Raw genomic sequence first — 16,952 nt, forward strand, 5'->3', positions numbered from 1 at the left:
AGGAGGCACCTGATGGGTGATTCTATTAGGACGCTTGGGCAGAAATGTGAGTATTGTGCATGCATGACTGTTTATCGTGTCGTACGGCCATAATGAGCAAATCCGACTTCAATGTCTCTCGGCGCGGCTCTCGAGAACAGCACCCGGAGCGTGGTGCGTGGGGTCCGTCGAGAACCTTGCAGTGAGTGCGCTCCGTCGAGAAGCTTGCGGCGAGTGGGCTCCGTCGAGAAGCCCGCGGCGAGATAAAATATGAAGAGCAAATCCAACCAGGCGGTCAGAGCATACAATAGGGCGCAAACTCGAACGTAGCTCAAACAACAATCGCAGAGGCATTCAGGGCATACTATATGGGTTCGTCGGGTGTAAGTATTAGTCCATTCCGTCGTCAAACTCGCGCTCAGCGCTCATCCCAGGCGCCGCCCGGGAGCCATACTCTCCTGCGTCCTCGCGAGCGCTAGTGCTCGCCTTTTGGTCCCGCGTCCTCGCGGGCACGGATTTACTCCTCCTCTGTTCCCGGCGTCTGGACGTGCGGTATCTCTTCTGCCTGGATTTGCTCGCCGACGCGAATCTGCTCGTCGTTGCGATCCTGCGCGCTGTCCCGATCCTGCCCCCCGTCCCGATCCCGCTGGCCATCCCGAGCATGGTCGCCGCCCCGTCCATGCTCGTCGTCCCGTCCATGCTCGTCGTGCCGTCCGTGCTCGTCGTCACGGCCATGCTCACTGTCCCGGCTCCCCTCCTCGTCATCATGATCCTGCTCGCTTCTCTTTTCGGCATCAGGGATCTCGCGAACACTGGTGCTCCCTTCGTCTTCCGCATCCCTGGGCGCGCAGAGTTCCTCCGCCGTCCCTTGCGTTCCCTCCATTGTCCCTCGCGTCTGGACGTGCAATATTTTTTCGGTCTGGCTATGCCCGCCGACGCGACTGTGACTGCCATCCCGATCCTGCTCGCGATCCTGATCCTGCTCGCCGTCCTGAGCATGCTCGCCGTCCTGTCCGTGCTCGTCACCTTGCCCTGCTTCCGACGCCATCGCCGGAACGGAAGTATCGACCTCGCTCCGCATCGGGCCCGGGAGAATTGAGGCTCCCGCGGTACGCTCGACGTCGAAATCGTTGAGCTTGATGAATGACGAACCGTGACGAGGACGGCGCACGCTCGCTGACTCACAGCGTCAATGAACAGAAAGGGGATGACAGCACGATCCAGCGCACCTAGGAATCGATGGATACGCTTGAACGGGGCGACTCCCCAAGCGCCGAGTTCTCTGAGTCGGGCGATCATCTGGCTCTGCGTATGTTCGGCGCCTCCTTGATCATCGAGTCTGTCATACTCGCTAGCAGAGCTCTCGGCGTCGTCATTGGTGTCATTTTCCGCACCGCCTCGCAATCTACGCTCGTCCTCCCCAGCATGTTCAGCGTCCTTCTTCTGCATCCGTTCGACGGCCTCCTCGAAGCTGACCAGTTCGGATATGTGCAACGACGTCTCTCTGTCCCAACTTGAAGCACGAATATGCTTGTCGGGATCGCTAGTGAAGTGGCGGTACCTGATGGATGCACAGGCGGTTAGCAGTCGAGACGGGACTGGCAGCTGAATATCATACCAATTCAGGTCTTGGCCTTCTCGAGCCTCATCCGGAACCAGAACGTTCGCGTCAGGGCGTGGGTCCTGCACAAGGAAGGGCAACTCATCTAGCGCTTGAAGGCCATGCGTGCTCTTCAGCGCCAATGCTACAGCGAGTGGAATACCTCGATGACTTGAGATCCTATCCAGCTGCTGCTGTTTCCACGTGCCGTATTTTGTTGGCTTGAGCGAGAGCACCGCCGAGTGCAGCTTGCGCGATGCATCAGGAAACTTCGTGTCGACCTGCTTCGACTCGGCACGCGCCGCACAGAGGGCATCAAGATATAGGTAATCAGTCATAACATCTTCAGGCTGATCGGAGAACGCCGAGTCTGAAGGTTGCTTGTCAGAGCTCATTGAAGACCAAGTACAGAGATGGGACTGACCTGTCATTTTGCTGAGCTGCGTTGCCAGGGATGCTGCAAGAGCGTCCGAGATGTCCGAGAAAGCCAGTCGATGATCATACAGCACCGTGTGTACCAGTTGACGAAGAAGCTCGACCGAGACCTCGTCATAGTCAAGAGCTTCTGCTAGAACTTCACAGTAGTCGGTTGCATGGCGATCCAGCGCATTGCGGATGGCGATGGTGGCCTTATAGTTCCGAGCTACAGACGCTTCGGCCATTTTGGCGAGAAACCAGAACAACGACACGGCGAAGGTCGTCGATAAGCGTGCATTTGCATGCAGAGACCCCGCAAATGACAAAGAGGAATGAACAAGGAATGACGATTTGAACGCGGCTGATACTGCCGAGTGTCCAATAGTACGTAGCGCAGAGTCGATCGAGTCATACCCGAGCGTGGTGAACAACCAGCCGATCAATCTCACGACCAGAAAGCCAAGGTTATCGTCGAAAGCTGCATTCCCGTCGGCTCTATCTTCCTTGATGTACAGATCAATTGCATGGCACGTGCTGTGTAAGCGAGAGGCATCGTCGCCAAAATCAGATTTCTGATGAGTAAAAAGAAATCTCAGCTTGTCACAACATTATCGAATAGGACGCAGATCGCACCTTTCTACTTGCTTCACACGACTCAGGACAGAGCAGGCGATTAATGGCAAATTCCCAGTCTTTCGTACGGTCTGGATGCAGGTATAGCCACTCTTGCAAGGTTATATGGAATAATGCATCGAGGTCTTCTTTCCATCGATCCTCGTTGTCCCTCAATGGTGCCTCAGAATATTGACTGCGCCAAAGCGTGATCGCGAAGTGACCAGTATCCTCCACAGGTGTGCCGTGCTTGCCCAGAAAGGACCACGCCTCATCCCAAATCAACGGACGAAGACGCAGCCCTGTGACCGGATGTGTGTCTCTGAGTAGGGAATATGCCTTAGCAATAGTCTCGAGAGGTGTATTGACATCATCCCTGGTGAACGATGCGGCCACATCACGCCCGTAGAGTTGGCGTCCGAGGGCCAGGAGAGTCATGCTCATTCTCGCCACATCAATTGGTGTGACTGTAGGCATGTTCGGCAGATCTAGCAGCGCAAGCGTCAAGGCCTGAAAGACTCGCGTGGCACATGAGCAGAACTGTGCCTCGATTTGAAGTTTGTACACTGGGACAAGCAAGAGAGTGTCGGCCATTCGTATCAGCTCGTTCTCTCGACCAGGTGCCCAATCAAAGACCTCTTGACGTGTACTTAGAGCATTATAGAACCAAGGTAGAATGCGATTGCGCAGAAGTCTTGTACGTGGTTGGGTCAATGGCCACCAATTACGACCCTCGTAGCGAAGACCAGCAGAGGCCTGCACGACGAGCGGGGCGATGGACAGATCGGGCGATGCCTGCATTGCCCAATCCAGGCTATCAGGTATCAGATCATCCGATTGCCGGAGCACGGAGTCCCATTCATAATCGCTGGGCATCTTGAGCACGCACAGCATACATATCTGCCACGCCACGCGACCGATTTCGCGGATGACGCAGATGGAGTGGTGTAGCTGACGCCCGCGAGATTTAGCCCACTCCACGCCGTTGCAGAGAGGCGCCCATTGTAAACCTGAAGGACAAGAAACCGAGGGTAGCAATGGGCGTAGAAGCGGGTACAACATTCTCAGCCAATATCCAGCGGCGGAGAGCGGCGAGCGATATGGGCACTGGGGGTAGAAGACAGGCAAAACGTTCGTCAAAAGGTAGAGCAAGTAGATCAGAGTCGTGAGTGCGATGATGCCATGGGACATAGTGGGATCCGATTGACCAACATAGAGAATAAGCCCAATAAAGAAGAGAAGGAGCGAGACGTGCAGGAGCATGGGGAGGATCGGCACAATGAGGTGGACCTTGTAGTTCTCCAAGCCGACGCGTCTGAAGTGGCGGACGAGCGCGCGCCGCTTCGGAGACCCGGTGATGTCGCTCTCGTACTCCTGTAAAGTGGTTCAGAACCTCGCGCGCGTGAACGGCCTATCCGGCGTACCTGCAGCCATTGCCTGACGACGACGGCTCCAAAGGCAGCCAACAAACTGAAGATCAGGCTCAAGAACCAGCAGCGATTGATCCACGGACTGGGACTAGGCGATGGCGGGGGAGGACTGAAGGAGGCCACGCCATCCACACGAGGATCGTTCGCCCATGCTCGCTGAATGGCAATAAGCTCGAGTAGGAGAGCGATGGTCGTGTCGCCGGTAGTGGAGGGCGTCTGCGATGTCTGGACGACGAAGGTCGTGAGGACGGCCGAGAACAAACCCGCCTTGAGGGTATGATTAACGTGGATCCCCGCAGCACAAGCCACGCACTCACAAAAACTAGGTCCACATCGAGATGGTCGCGAAAGCGTTGCAGCATTGCAGCGTCGACGATCCGACCCTCGTCCAGCATGACGCGCCAGATGCGCGCCTCGTCTCCGAGCTCTTCGTAGAGCGGATCATCCTCGTATTTGCCTTCGTAGCCGCGCCGCACATTTTCGCGCGCTTGCTCCGCGCCTGTCAAGAGCAATCGATGAGTGAAAGCCAGCAGACGACATGGGCGCGGCTCACCTAAGCAGCTTCTGGGATCGTATTTGTGAATCCCGAACGTTTTACTCCCGCCCGACGCCGGGGGGTCCTGGACGTCTGTCATCGTCAACGGTCGTTCGCTTGCGTGGTGAGATGGGAGTAGGAGGAAAGCTTGCGGTGTGCTGTGAAGCCCCGCTACTGATTTTCGTCATACTAGGAAGAAGCGCAGCCTCAACACGCGTCTGACATCGAGCATGGTCTTGGTATCAAGGGAGTTCATAAGCAAGGTTCCGGGCTGTACAATCACGGTCCTTGGCATACGCCGGGCTCATATATCGATGGGAATCCGTCGTATCTGCTACATGAACGGCGCGTTTGCGCAGTGCAGTTATTGCCTGGATTACCGGTATCTGGGCGTCGCTTGGTTTGTAGGCGCTCCATGTCCGGCTTGACATGGGCGAGGCGGCCTCGCGGACAACTCGCGAAGGTCTCGCGAATGCATATCGCTGAAGGCCGTCGGCGTCAGGTTGACATTGGGCCCGGGCCTTGCTCCAAACACGGCACGTGAGGCACGCGTGCGCGGTCCCACGTTACGGCGTCACAGCGATACGATTTAACCGCGACGACTTGACTCGCCTGTCGCGCAACTAGACGGCAGTTCAATTCAGACAATAAAGCGGCAAACAAGTAGTCAGACTAGCGTCTAAGATCCAGGGACTCGCTCGCACATCCTTTGCAATAGGAGAGCGCACCCGGGGCTGAGGCAGATGCCCTTCCTTCTCGTGCTCCTGGGCCTCTTTCCGGCCACGCGTACAATTCTTGAAGCCACTCCAGCGCTCTTTCTCAGCGCACCAACGCATCCCACGACAGATCGTCGTTCAGCTCGTATGTCAGCTCGCGCGCAGCGAAGGTAGGCCGATAGCAGTGTCCCTCGTCCGCAGCCCGTGAGTCCGCATAGCTGTCAGGATGAACGCCAGGCTAGGGAGACACGCGCCGTTCACGGAGGGTCGACTTACCGTGGCTGATGATGCGCCGATGCGCCATGGTCGGGTCGCGCTGATACGTCGTGAATGGTCTTGCGCTGATGCATCGTGGATGACGACGCGAGGACACGCCGTATGTTGCCTGCTGTTGAACGCGCCGTAGTGCATGCTATCCAACGCGCCATAGTGCATGCTATCCAACGCGCCGTTTGTTGTCTGCTGTCCAACGCGTCGTATGTCGCCTGCTATCCAACGCGCGGCATGTCGCGTCGCCTCATGCCTTCCCCTCTTGTCGTCGCCTCTTGCCGCCGTCCCCTCCGCCATTCACCCATCCCTAGCCGCCTGCGTAGCCCGGAATCACGCGAGCGTCTCCTCAAAAAACGCCGCGTCGGATCCGCTGGGCGCCGCCGCGCCCCAGGCTCGACACTCCTCTCCACCCGTGCATCGCTCGCGCTCCTTCTTCGACGCTCCTCTCCACCCGTACATCGCTCGCGTCACGACATCGCCCGTGCCAACACGACTTCGCCCACGCGGCGACATCGCCCGTGCCACCGACAAACTTGCGTGTATCACCAACAAACTCGCGCACCCCCAACAGACTTGCATCCCTCCAACAGACTTCGCCCGCGGCTCGTCAGCCGCGGTGTACCCAGCCTTGCGAGACGTACCCAGTTCCCGCCGTGCGAGACGTACCCAGTCCCAGCCGAGAAAGGCGTACCCACCCACAGCCTTGCGAGGCGTACCTAGCCCCCGCCGAGAGAGGCGTACCCAGCCCACGCCGTGCGAGACGAAGCCAGGTGCCCACCGCCCACCGCCTCTCGCTCCGGACGCCCCACTACCACTCTTCGGGCGCGTCGTGCGAGAAGCCTCATCACCCTTCGTAGCGAGACGTCGCACTGCCGCTCTCCGAGTGCGTCGTGCGAGACGCCCCACTGCCGCTCGAGGCGAGACGTCGCTCAACGAGCTGTAACTCGCCGTCGCTAGCGAGGCGTAGTATCCCGCCGATGCTCGATGATGTGTAGTACCCCGCCGCTCGCTTCACGAGGTGCTCCGTCGCTCGTTGCACAAGCTGTCCCACCGCCCGTTGCAGAAACTAGTCCACCACCCGTTGCACAAACCGGCCCACCGCCCGCCGTACGAGCTCTCCTGCACCGCCGTACGAGTTCGAGAGAGATTCGCCACCAAATTCCGTATCAAGAGCCGCCATATTCTGTATTCATGAACATAGACCCGAGGGCAGGTAAGAGAAAGATGAGATGGAAAAGGGGTAGTGAGTTCGGAGAGAGCGCGGTGGTGAGTTCGAGAGAGAGCGATGGCGAGAGGGGAACGGGAAAGGGATAGAGCGGAAAAGAAGCAAGCGAGCGAGGGAGGAAAGAAGGGAGTGAGCAAGGGAGGGGGGAGAATGGAAGAAACGGAAGCGGGGGTAGAGGAAGGGATGGGGGTAGAGGAGGAGAGGATGAATTGAGAGGGGATGCGCGTAGGAGGATGACGAGACGGACATTGGGTGAGCGTAGGATGACAAGGGGACGAGGGGAGAAAGAATGAGGTGAGGGGCATGAGTCCTGCAGAGTAGCGCTCGCGCCCTTCCGTTCGTCCTGCAACCCGCATTCGCGCTGGCGTAGTGCTGCGTCCTTCGCACGCACAGCTCGGCTAGGTTTTCATTGAAGGTCAGCGTCGCTCGCCGGGACATGGTCGCTCGCCGTTAGGACCCAGCTTTCCTTTGAAGCGCTGCTTGGTCTTCAGAGCACGACGCCGATGATGGTGCCTCCCGCATTCAAACTGTACATGCGTAAGCTGTTGTGAAGATATTTCTTTCGAAGAGTCGGGAGGGAGGTTGGGGGAATGGACGCATGGACGCGGGCAAGAGCGTCGACGTCGATGCGCATGAGAGCACCATGAGCTCGAGCCGTTGTACACGAGCAGTCCTTGAGCACCGTATTCACGCATCGTGATTTCGTGTCATTGCGGTTTTATGCTAGCGCTATGAACAATATCCACCCACTGGAAAATCCTTCCGCACGTCCGTCCGCGATCGGGGCTGGGGACGACGAGCGACGAACATGTTTATTGTAGTTATCAGGGGAGAGTAAAAAGACGCGTGGCGTTGAGGTATCTGTAAAGCCGCGCGGCGCTGACATGCTGTGGGGTAAGGATGGGAGACGAAGACGAGGACGACAGCAGCGAGCCATCGAAAGAGGCGCGAGACAGCCACATGTGCAGGGCTCGGCAGTTCGGCCCGTCATTCCGCCACCGTCGTTTCTTGATTCCTTTTTGTTTCCCAGTGTTGAGCTGACCCGGGGTCTAGACACGGGGTCAGGCCCAGTGAGAACGGGTTCTGACGTAGTCAAGCCAGATACGGCTGAATGTGACAAATGTAACGCTGTTATGACCGAATCTGAATAGAACATGACTTGCTTCTTACCACCTCGAACTTGCGCAGCATGCACTGCTTTTCGACAATGCACCGTCCATGTTTAGGGCTGCGAATACAATTCTGTTTTCCTGAATATTCTCACGTGTCCGAGACTCGCAGACTAGCCCAGCAAAGTGACTTCGGGCTTTTCCCCGAACAAGCGTGGGTCCGACGACGACGCTCCACGACAAGCCTCTCGTCTCGCCTTCCAACTCGAATACTATCACCAATGTCAGACAAGCTACTCTGCCACTGTTCTCGTAAATGTGGTGGCCCCAATGGCGCTGGCCGCTTACTCACGCGGAGGGTTGTCAACCGACACCAAAGACAAGAGAGGGAGCTCGAAGCCCGCCTCCTTCTCGCTTCGACGAGCTCGTATAATGAGCACCTTCTTCAGGTCTCCTCCGCCAACTCAGGCCAAAAGCGACCGGCCCAGAACATGTCAGGCAATCGAAACAAGCGCGCGCGCACCGCGGAGTCCAGTGTAGGGGACATTCGGGTCAGTAATTCGAACCAGCGCAACAGTTCTCCCATTCCTCTCGAGCATGGTTATGAACAGGTAAGCTCCAAATAGATATCATCAGTGTTGTTTACTCATTCGGACATCTATTCCAGCTCGAAGGCGGCAGTACCGAGGGTGATCGTCGTCGAGATGAGCTCGAGGAACACGCTCGAGGGGAACTGCAACCTCACAGCAACCCTGAGCCGAGTCAGCGGCTGCAGCCAGGCGTTTTGATGGAGACGAACGAGTCCGCCGAAGCGCACGAACTCGGGGGCGATAATTGCGAAACTGAGGACAGCACCGAGCTCGACGTCAATGGCAATGCTCCTCCTGACTCCGACCGAGAGGACTCGCGCGATGCGGATGTTCCAGATGAGCTCCGCGACGCAGAGACCTCCGCGCCTCGATTTAACCCTGTACTCGACGACCTCAAGATCTCCCAGAACTTCATTGAGCTGCTCCAGAACGCGTCTCTCGAGAGCGACGTTGAGCCCCTTCCCGACGACGTTATCCACCGACTTCGCAACCCACCCACGCACCCACCGACTATCGAAGACTCTGACCACGCGTACTCCTTGGACCTCTTCTTTGCACTCACCGATGCCTCCGAGGACGCCTACAACAACGCGCGTAAGGCCTATCTGCGCCGTCATCCCAACAGCAAGGTGCTTTCATTCTACGAGGTTAGTACAGACCTTAACCCGTATTTCTCTGGTATCTGATTCAGGTTGCAGGTGAAGAAGCTAGTGCGCGAGCTGAGCGGCATTGTGGAGGTCAAGCGCGACATGTGCGACAACTCGTGCATAGGGTACACGGGTCCGTACCGTGATCTCGACCACTGCCCGTATTGCGGAGAGTCGCGCTACGAGCCCACAGCATCGAGCGGCAAAAGATCGCGGAAGAAGCGCCCTCGAAAGCAGTTCACGACCATACTGCTAGGCCCTCAGATTCAAGCGCAACGTCGGGGTGCGGAGACGTCGAAGCTGATGCAGTACCGCGAGCGCTGTACAGCCGCCGTCCTCGACGAGTTAAACACGAACGACGGCGTCAGGATTTCTCCCTTCCGCGACTACATTGACGGCGCGGAATACCTCGCGGCGGTCCAGGATGGTCGGATCACGCCTGACGATAGCGTCGTCGTCCTGTCTATGGATGGCGCTATGCTCTATCGCAACAAGGCGTCGGATTGCTGGATATATATCTGGCTTCTGATGAATCTCGACGTCGACGTGCGATACAAGAAGCGATTTGTTTGCATTGGCGGCACCATTCCGGGGCCAAACAAGATACGCAATGCGGACAGCTTTCTCTTCACTGGTCTTCACCACCTCGCGGCCATCCAGAAGGAGGGTCTCGCTGTCTGGGATGCAGCAACCGGGCGCATCCATTATGATCACCCATTCCTGTACTTGGCAACTGCAGACGGGCCTGCCATGGCATACCTGAATGGCTTCGTCGGGCACCACGGCCGCATCCACTGCCGCTTCTATTGCCCTATCATTGGACGTCACAAGGTCGGCGGCCCCCATTACTATCCCGCGCGTCTCCGTCCGCACAACTACCATGTCCCTGGCTGCGACCATCCGGATGTCGACATCCGAGCTCTTCTCCATGAGCATACGACGGAAAGCGCTACCGCGCGCTATCTCAAGAACCTTGAGAGCGTCGTAAATTCGCCAAATATGACGTGCTACGAGAAGAATCGCTTGGACACCGGGATCGTGAAGCCTTCGATCTTCAGTGGCCTGCCTCCCGCGCATAATCTAGGCGTCCCGGCGATGTTTGGTGGTGACGCGATGCATCTCGCCACCCTCAACATTCCCGACTTGTACATTTCGCTATGGCGTGGGACAATCGAGTGCGACACGCGTACCGACAGCAAGGCGGCATGGCCCTTCGCAATATTCCAGAGTGCATCTCGCTGGAAGGCCCATGGGAAGCTGGTAGCGGATGCCATCCCGTTCACGCCAGGATCCTTCGACCGCCCTGCACGCAACATCGCCGAGAAGCTCACCAGTGGCTACAAGTCCTGGGAATTTCTCATGTATTTCTACGGCCACTGTCCGTGCTTGCTCTTTGGTGACCTACCGGAGGATTACTATGTCCAGGTCTGCAAGCTTATCCGCGCCACTCAGGTCCAGATCGAGGAGGAGATTGCTGTGGACTTGCTGTTTGAGTCGGACGAGCTGATGTGCGAGCAGTCTGACGAGTTCGAAGAGCTGTATGTCCAGCGTCGTGCGGACCGCCTGCACTTCGTTCGCGCGAGCATTCACGCCCCTTCGCACATGCCCCGCGAGACAGAACGCTTAGGTCCCAGCATGATTTACTCCCAGTTCACCATGGAGCGTACCATTGGGAACCTTGGCGAGGAGATCAAGCAGCATTCAAATCCGTACGCGAATCTGTCCGAGCGCGCGATTCGCCGATGCCAAATAAACGCTCTAAAGGCTCTCCTTCCCGATATCGACCCGCCGGAGCCAAAATTCCCTCGTCGAGCACACGTACTGCACGGAGGTCAATTCGCCCTACTCCCGCGTCGAGACAAGCTCGCGAGAAAGGTTGCGCCCGTGGAAGCTCGCGCATTGCAGCGCTTCCTTAGGGCACAAGGGGATGATACATGCGTGGATGTCGAAACCTTGAGAATACGTCGTTGGGCGCGGCTTCGACTTCCGAACGGGCAGACAGCTCGGTGTCGGTGGCAAGAGGACTCGATGAGTCTGAAGGAAATTCGTATGTCACGCAATATCAAGGTGCATCCACTCACTTTTTCAATCTAATCTCCTATCGCTGACTTCCGTGTGCACAGTTCAGCACAGGCTCAGGCCAACGCTTCGCCGAGGTTCACTTCTATGCCCTTATTCCTGTACATGGTGAGCTCCGTGGTGTGGCTGTCTGCTCACTGTATGGACCTCCTCACCCGGGAATCTACCGGCTTTCGTCCAAGACATATATTACCATGCAGCACCACAGGGATGTAGATGTCATAGCCATCGATGCTCGGAGTATCCTCTCTGTTGTCTTGATTGCCCCCGACCAGCGATATCCTCTATTCTTCCATGATTCCTCTGCTCAGGATAGGTACTATCTGGTAGAGCGTCCTGGACTTGGAATCCTGGAGAAGGTCGGATACACATACAATGAGTCGCACGACTCCGATGACGAGGAATAATATAAAAACAAGTTCTGTCTCAAATTGTAGTTTCTTGGTTACTAGGTTCCTCTTACACAATTAAAATCGAGTTCCAATGTGTATCTGAGCATTTCTGCGCCGTAGACGAAGCAGCAGAAGTCTTGAGTAAAGAACCCCAGCGTTGACCTGGAACTTCAACTTCAATCACGTGCGTGATGCCACGGGCACGTGACGCGCCAGCGCCAGCCGACGGTCGGAAAAATTCGTCAGCTTTCCTTTTCTTCCCGTCACTCTACACTACTCCAAGACCACCGCACGACTACTGTATGTGTATATTGCTCCACTCAATATCTATACTGACCCGTCCCTACAGTAATACCCTACCCTCCAAATACTTCATCAATTGTGAGTTCACTCGTCCGAGGTCGCCTGTTGTGTTGGTAGCTAGCTTATGCGAGCATGCAGAATGCTCAGAAATCGTACTATGCGCTCGGACACTCCCTTTTCCAGCACTTCATCTGGCCTGGACGATCTTTTCACACTCTCTGGTACGTCTCAGCAGTAAGGGACCCTCAAAGCGGTTCAGCTTACCCCGATGTAGACAACCGATGGGACACAGCATCGCCCTCCTTCCAGTCTTCCATCCATGCGCAAATAGAAGGCACGCAGCTCAACCTGTCGGCCCCAGCGCCTTCCTCGTCCTCGACACAGGGCTTCCAAGCCAGCACCTTCTCGGCTGGCTACGACATCGGGATGTTACTGCAGCGCGTGCGGGAGCTAGAATCCCGGAACGCGCTGCTTGTACAGACTGTATATGAGCTTCAAGGCGAGCTGAGAGGTTCCAGGTGAGTTTGATCTTGCCGGACAAACGTGTCATAGCAACTCACCTCGACACTCGATTAGGAGCGCTTATGATGCATTGCTCAAGCGCCTGGATGGATACGCGGGCGATTCAAGCTCCGCATCACTTCCTCGTACTGCGCCGCCATCTACTCCTGCCGAAGCCGCGCTCCTAGCCGTCCGGAACCCGCCAAGAATTGTCACGCTGAATCGCAATGAGTATTTGCGCGTTCAGTTCTGGTTCCCCGGCGACTTCCTCCGCTGGGTGCGTGCGAAGCTCGATGTATCGGCCCTGGGGACGACGGCGGAGATCCGCCTGCAGTACAGATTCCTGGAGGATGCGGATGGTCAGTGCATCCAAGAGAAGAGGCGGCTCATGCTCGAAGTATTGTATTCGACGTGGCGCACCTTGCTGCATGCCCCCGGCTTACTCCCGGAGACGTGGGGTAGGGCCAGCCTCGAGGTGAAGATGTTCGTGTGGGCAACAATGGAGGAGGCCTTTGTTGAACTGTGCTTCTGTGACGGACACTGGAAGGTCCAGAAGCTTTGTACGTTGAACTACCCATGGTGGTATGCAAAGAACGTGAGACGGACTCTCGAGGGCGGTGATGGCGATGGCGGTGACAGTGATGACAACAAGCCTGAGAAGGGACCCGGAGGGAGAGGTCGAAGGTGCAAGATCGCGGGCAAGCGCAGTGCTAGCGTGGTGGATGCGACCCCCGCCTCGGCGGCCCCAATCAAGAAGCCTAGGACCAAGGTGCGTGAAGAATAACATTGCTCCTTTATGTACTTATTTCGACCAGGTTGCGTCCATCTTCGGTACTGGCTCGAGCAAGAAGCCGGTCCCTTCGCCCCTCTCGTCCGTGACGAGCTCTGTGACATCGACGGCCGCGGTGATCGATGAAATACCCGGCTCTCTGTCGACTGCCACGACCATCACCAATGCACCATCCGCCGCCACTACTCCTCCATCTTCCTGCTCCCCTATCGTGGACGACAACGACACAACGCCCAGCCCTCAGAGTGTAATTCCTCCCCACGAAGACCAACATGCCGCCACTTCAGCGGCCTTCGATCAACATCCCGCGCTCAACAATGCGGAGTGTGGGACCGGCCCTAGCGAGGAGATGGACGTAGCAGTACAGGTGCGTCACATACTTCTTTCTTCGAGTGCCACATCTAACTGGTTTACAACAGGAGGCGGAGGGTATTCGTCATTCGCCCGAAGACGAGCTGCAGGCTAGTGGCCGGGTTCCTCAAGGACCCACGCGTGATCTCCAAGTCAACTCGCCATCCGTGGACAAGCCCACCAGTGCCAGCAAGTCGCCCTCCCCTGAGGCGATCTCCACTGCCCCTCCCGAGCCCTCGGAGTCCGACATATTCACCTATCCCTCGATCACCACGCCCGCCCCAGCGCGCCAGCCCAGCGCTACAACCTTGACAAGATCCGCTCCCGCCACCACCACCCACGAACCTTCGGCTGCTGCCGATCCATTGTCCGCCCTCCCTCAAAGTAGTACGTCGCCTCCAACGACGACGACTTCAGTAACCCAATCCGAGGGAGCGACACTGAGTTTCAGCGATGTCACGGCATCCGCTCCTGCCGTGCCCAAGGGCAAGTCAATCACGGCCTAGTATGTACGTCTCCTCACCGAATTGGCCCATACTAACATGCAATTACCAGCACTCTTTGCCGCCAGAACTTTGAACGCGCGCACCCTGGCGTCGACAAGAAGAGCATGACGGTGCTGTTCCGAGCCCATTGGAAGCAGATGGGCAAGGAAGCGAGGAAGGTGTGTTCTCGCATACTATCTACATACCTGTCCCCTCTGACGTGCCACTGCAGGAGTGGGAGGAGAAGGCGAGGCTGGCAAAGGCTTCGCAGGTGCAGGTACGTCCTTTCTTCATTCAAATGTCGTCGTCGTCTCAACATACATTGCAGGCTGCCCAAGCAATCTCGTCTACATGAAGTACTGCCCCCATTGTGGCAGGCTGATCAGACCATCTCGGTTCGACGTGGTTAGATAGACTTCTCGATGCGATTCGTAGTATTAAGATACAGCTATGTAATGTCATAACATTCATTGAACTCCAACTAGCGGAATCTGAGTGAATCGAGATGAATCTGAACGAAATGGATAGAAGTGTACAAGGAGACAAATGTTGGACGGTTCGTCGTAGTCATAATCTGTCCGCTGTCGTTCGAAAAAAATCGTGGGAGGGCACTTTTTCTCGAGCTAGATACGACCGGATCGCACTGCCCGATTTCTCCACATCCGGCTCGACCTGGTCAGAACCCGTTCTCACTGGGGGTCAGGGGTCACTGACCTTTGGCTTGCAGTCTGACCCCTCCTGACCCCCACTCGGCCGCGGGGTCAGCTTCAGAAAATCGGGAATAAATCGCTTAAAATACGCAAAAAATAATACTCTAGTCTATCACCAACGGTGCATCGTGCGAGCCTGCATTCTGACCCTCCGGGACGCCCAGAGCCTCCGCGTCGAGCAAATCCAGCTGCACATCCACACCCTGCTTCGAGATTGTCTCGTACATCGACAACGTGCCACCCCAGGGGCTCTCCGATGCATCGAAGTCGAAGATCTCACCCAGGGGGATGAGTTCCTCGGTGCCGAAATGTATGCGGATCCTGGCCCGACGAGCCTGGATTTCCCCTTCACTCGCTGCGGCGTCGTAAGGGAGCTCGACGTCCTCGGGGACCTCATCTTGCAGCAGCGAGCGCAGCTCGCGGATGAGGGCTGGCCCTGCACCAAGCTCGCGTGCCTCTTCATCTTCTTCATCCGAGTCTTCGCTGTCCTCGGATGCACGCACAGCGGGAGTCTGCGCTTCGGGGTGCGGAGTGGGTGCAATGAAAGCGCGCTTGGCCCGAGCCTTGCGCGGAAACTCCGACCGGACAGCGTTGTTGACGAGCGCAATCTTGTGGGCGCGTTCGGGAGCGAGCAGGCTGCGGTGTTTGTCCTGGTAGATATGGCCGAGCTTGCTGAAATGGCGCTCGGTTCCTGCCGAGTTGGCGATCATGCTGACAATGACGAGGGCGAGTTTAGCCAGCGGGTCCTTCTTCGGCTGGCTCCGCCATACGTTGGTGAGTTAGGAATGAATATGAGTAACTCATCCTTTATGTCCAGGATTCCGCCAACTTTTAGGTACAAATTCAACGCTGCAACCAATCAAGATTACGTGTGTCAGGCACGCCTGCCGACGGAGCGTTTGCTCTGCACGTTTTTTTCCTGCGCATCCTTCTTTCTCTCTTTCCTCCGTCACGCGCATGTCGTCTCTTACAGTCGTCTGGCTCTCCAGTCCTGCACCCGACCTGTTCACCACGCTTTTTTCTCACTGTATAACGCTTCTCTCTCTTACGAAGCTTTGATTACTCTTGACCGGCATCGCTCGGAGACATGACCATTTGTGATGACACCTACGCCCAATGGCGTCATCGGTGGCCCAGGCCTAATCTTGTAGGTCCCGGTTTGTTTGAGTTTTCAGAACGACGGCCGGGGTGCGCGCGCGAAAGCCTTCCACTGACGTCCCTATTCACATCGTAGTAATACACGCAGCTATTTACTCTACAGGTCCCTCGTCAGGACGATCAAATGGTCGACGAGCTCCTGGATGTGCGCCCCGTGCTCGGAGACGGCCTTGAAGAGCTCTGCGCCGTTCGGGGGGTTCGCGCGGTAGTACTCGACGACGTTCCCATTCGGGCAGTTCTTGTGAGGGCAGAAGGGTCCACGGTGGTGACCACAGCGAGGATTCGGCGACGTGTACTGGGCGGCGCAGTTTGGGCACAGGTCCTTCACGCAGACCGTGCAGACGGGCTGTCTGCACGGGTTCGCGTAGCCTTCGGCCATGCTCCCGCAACCGCAGGCTAGGGTAACGTCTTTCGCGCCTTGCTGTGTGAAGCGTCAGCGTCTGAGGTCTACTGAGGGAAAGCAGCGTACGATGGCTTGGAGGGCGGGCACGAGCTGGGCGCCGAGAATCCCCGCGATGCGGAGGGCGGAGGCCGTGTTCTGGGGGACGTTAGGGGACAGAGGGTAGGGGAGAGAGGGTAAGAGACGCACGTCTGCGGAGGCGCTCATGCTGGGTACAGTTGGCGATGGGGTGAATGGCACAGAGGCCGAGGCTTATATCCAAGGCTGAGGGTCTGGCTTCGGTGTCGTCGCCTGACTATGAGTGTAGAGTCAACTGCAGACACTAACCTTCTTTTGAATGAGGATAGGGCAGGCGAGCACGGTGTTCGTGTCAGCTGAGGCGTCTGTTGGGGCGGTTACGACGCAGAAGAGTTGAACATCGAGCATAACATTGCATGTTCTCTTGATGACTGTCGAGGAGAGAATAGAGTGAGGGCTCAGGGTTGTGGGATGCCGACATAGGACGGGGTGGTCAGCGAGCAATGACAGATGCGGACGCCAGGCTGTTGGTATCGCAGCGAATGCTGCCTGCACGGCGCAGGCGAGGAACGAATGTAGTCTTGCATGTTCCCTCGGTGATTCTCAGGAGGTGACTGGAGGCAGGGTCCTTGGGT

General features: G+C 57.0%; 9 protein-coding genes across 9 annotated transcripts; 4 read left to right on the forward strand and 5 right to left on the reverse strand.

Moving 5' to 3' along the window:
• Positions 1 to 231: 231 nt before the first annotated feature.
• On the reverse strand, positions 232 to 4,742 carry SCHCODRAFT_02644174 (uncharacterized protein). The gene is made up of 9 exons (XM_050346375.1): positions 4,598 to 4,742; positions 4,570 to 4,573; positions 4,356 to 4,539; positions 4,033 to 4,305; positions 2,630 to 3,982; positions 2,004 to 2,568; positions 1,598 to 1,949; positions 1,209 to 1,540; positions 232 to 1,155 (listed from the first exon to the last, which is right to left on the reverse strand). Exons 1-9 carry the CDS (start codon positions 4,671 to 4,673, stop codon positions 497 to 499), a joined length of 3,798 nt encoding a protein of 1,265 aa, XP_050197313.1. The 5' UTR covers positions 4,674 to 4,742; the 3' UTR covers positions 232 to 496.
• An 82-nt stretch (positions 4,743 to 4,824) lies between these two features.
• Positions 4,825 to 5,046, reverse strand: SCHCODRAFT_02644178 (uncharacterized protein; the record flags this gene model as incomplete). Its single annotated transcript, XM_050346376.1, has 1 exon — positions 4,825 to 5,046. A coding segment is annotated over one exon (194 nt), but the record flags the coding sequence as incomplete, so codon positions are not given.
• Positions 5,047 to 5,661: 615 nt separating this feature from the next.
• Positions 5,662 to 6,779, forward strand: SCHCODRAFT_02644181 (uncharacterized protein). Its single transcript, XM_003026687.3, has one exon. It carries the CDS (start codon positions 5,768 to 5,770, stop codon positions 6,500 to 6,502), a length of 735 nt encoding a protein of 244 aa, XP_003026733.1. The 5' UTR covers positions 5,662 to 5,767; the 3' UTR covers positions 6,503 to 6,779.
• SCHCODRAFT_02644182 (uncharacterized protein) lies at positions 6,530 to 7,684 on the reverse strand. The gene has a single exon (XM_050346377.1). It carries the CDS (start codon positions 7,220 to 7,222, stop codon positions 6,749 to 6,751), a length of 474 nt encoding a protein of 157 aa, XP_050197315.1. The 5' UTR covers positions 7,223 to 7,684; the 3' UTR covers positions 6,530 to 6,748.
• Positions 7,685 to 8,174: 490 nt separating this feature from the next.
• On the forward strand, positions 8,175 to 11,639 carry SCHCODRAFT_01342189 (uncharacterized protein; the record flags this gene model as incomplete). Its single annotated transcript, XM_003026688.2, has 4 exons — positions 8,175 to 8,469; positions 8,568 to 9,130; positions 9,182 to 11,197; positions 11,485 to 11,639. 4 exons carry the CDS (start codon positions 8,175 to 8,177, stop codon positions 11,614 to 11,616), a joined length of 3,006 nt encoding a protein of 1,001 aa, XP_003026734.2. The 3' UTR covers positions 11,617 to 11,639.
• Positions 11,640 to 12,330: 691 nt separating this feature from the next.
• SCHCODRAFT_02693864 (uncharacterized protein) lies at positions 12,331 to 13,189 on the forward strand (the record flags this gene model as incomplete). Its single annotated transcript, XM_003025808.2, has 2 exons — positions 12,331 to 12,422; positions 12,481 to 13,189. 2 exons carry the CDS (start codon positions 12,331 to 12,333, stop codon positions 13,187 to 13,189), a joined length of 801 nt encoding a protein of 266 aa, XP_003025854.2.
• Positions 13,190 to 13,995: 806 nt separating this feature from the next.
• SCHCODRAFT_02519915 (uncharacterized protein) lies at positions 13,996 to 14,386 on the forward strand (the record flags this gene model as incomplete). The annotated part of the gene is made up of 3 exons (XM_050343429.1): positions 13,996 to 14,051; positions 14,102 to 14,210; positions 14,264 to 14,386. Coding segments are annotated over 3 exons (288 nt in total), but the record flags the coding sequence as incomplete, so codon positions are not given.
• A 459-nt stretch (positions 14,387 to 14,845) lies between these two features.
• Positions 14,846 to 15,451, reverse strand: SCHCODRAFT_02603482 (uncharacterized protein; the record flags this gene model as incomplete). The annotated part of the gene is made up of 1 exon (XM_003026780.1): positions 14,846 to 15,451. One exon carries the CDS (start codon positions 15,449 to 15,451, stop codon positions 14,846 to 14,848), a length of 606 nt encoding a protein of 201 aa, XP_003026826.1.
• Positions 15,452 to 15,996: 545 nt separating this feature from the next.
• Positions 15,997 to 16,506, reverse strand: SCHCODRAFT_01206450 (uncharacterized protein; the record flags this gene model as incomplete). The annotated part of the gene is made up of 3 exons (XM_003026781.1): positions 15,997 to 16,320; positions 16,369 to 16,437; positions 16,489 to 16,506. 3 exons carry the CDS (start codon positions 16,504 to 16,506, stop codon positions 15,997 to 15,999), a joined length of 411 nt encoding a protein of 136 aa, XP_003026827.1.
• Between the last annotated feature and the right edge of the window lie 446 nt (positions 16,507 to 16,952).

The sequence above is a fragment of the Schizophyllum commune genome, assembly GCF_000143185.2.
Source record: "Schizophyllum commune H4-8 unplaced genomic scaffold SCHCOscaffold_15, whole genome shotgun sequence".
NCBI lineage: Eukaryota > Fungi > Basidiomycota > Agaricomycetes > Agaricales > Schizophyllaceae > Schizophyllum > Schizophyllum commune.

What these genes read in the sequence shown, in the direction of transcription:
- SCHCODRAFT_02644174 (XM_050346375.1), bottom strand. Translation starts at nt 4,673, where the DNA reads ATGACAGACGTCCAGGACCCCCCGGCGTCGGGCGGGAGTAAAACGTTC. An exon ending in TCGATGTGGACCTAGTTTTT is followed by an intron (nt 4,306 to 4,355) that starts GTGAGTGCGTGG and finishes CATACCCTCAAG; the next exon opens with GCGGGTTTGTTCTCGGCCGT. An exon ending in GAAGGCCAAGACCTGAATTG is followed by an intron (nt 1,541 to 1,597) that starts GTATGATATTCA and finishes TGCATCCATCAG; the next exon opens with GTACCGCCACTTCACTAGCG.
- SCHCODRAFT_02644181 (XM_003026687.3), top strand. Translation starts at nt 5,768, where the DNA reads ATGTCGCCTGCTATCCAACGCGCGGCATGTCGCGTCGCCTCATGCCTT.
- SCHCODRAFT_02644182 (XM_050346377.1), bottom strand. Translation starts at nt 7,222, where the DNA reads ATGTCCCGGCGAGCGACGCTGACCTTCAATGAAAACCTAGCCGAGCTG.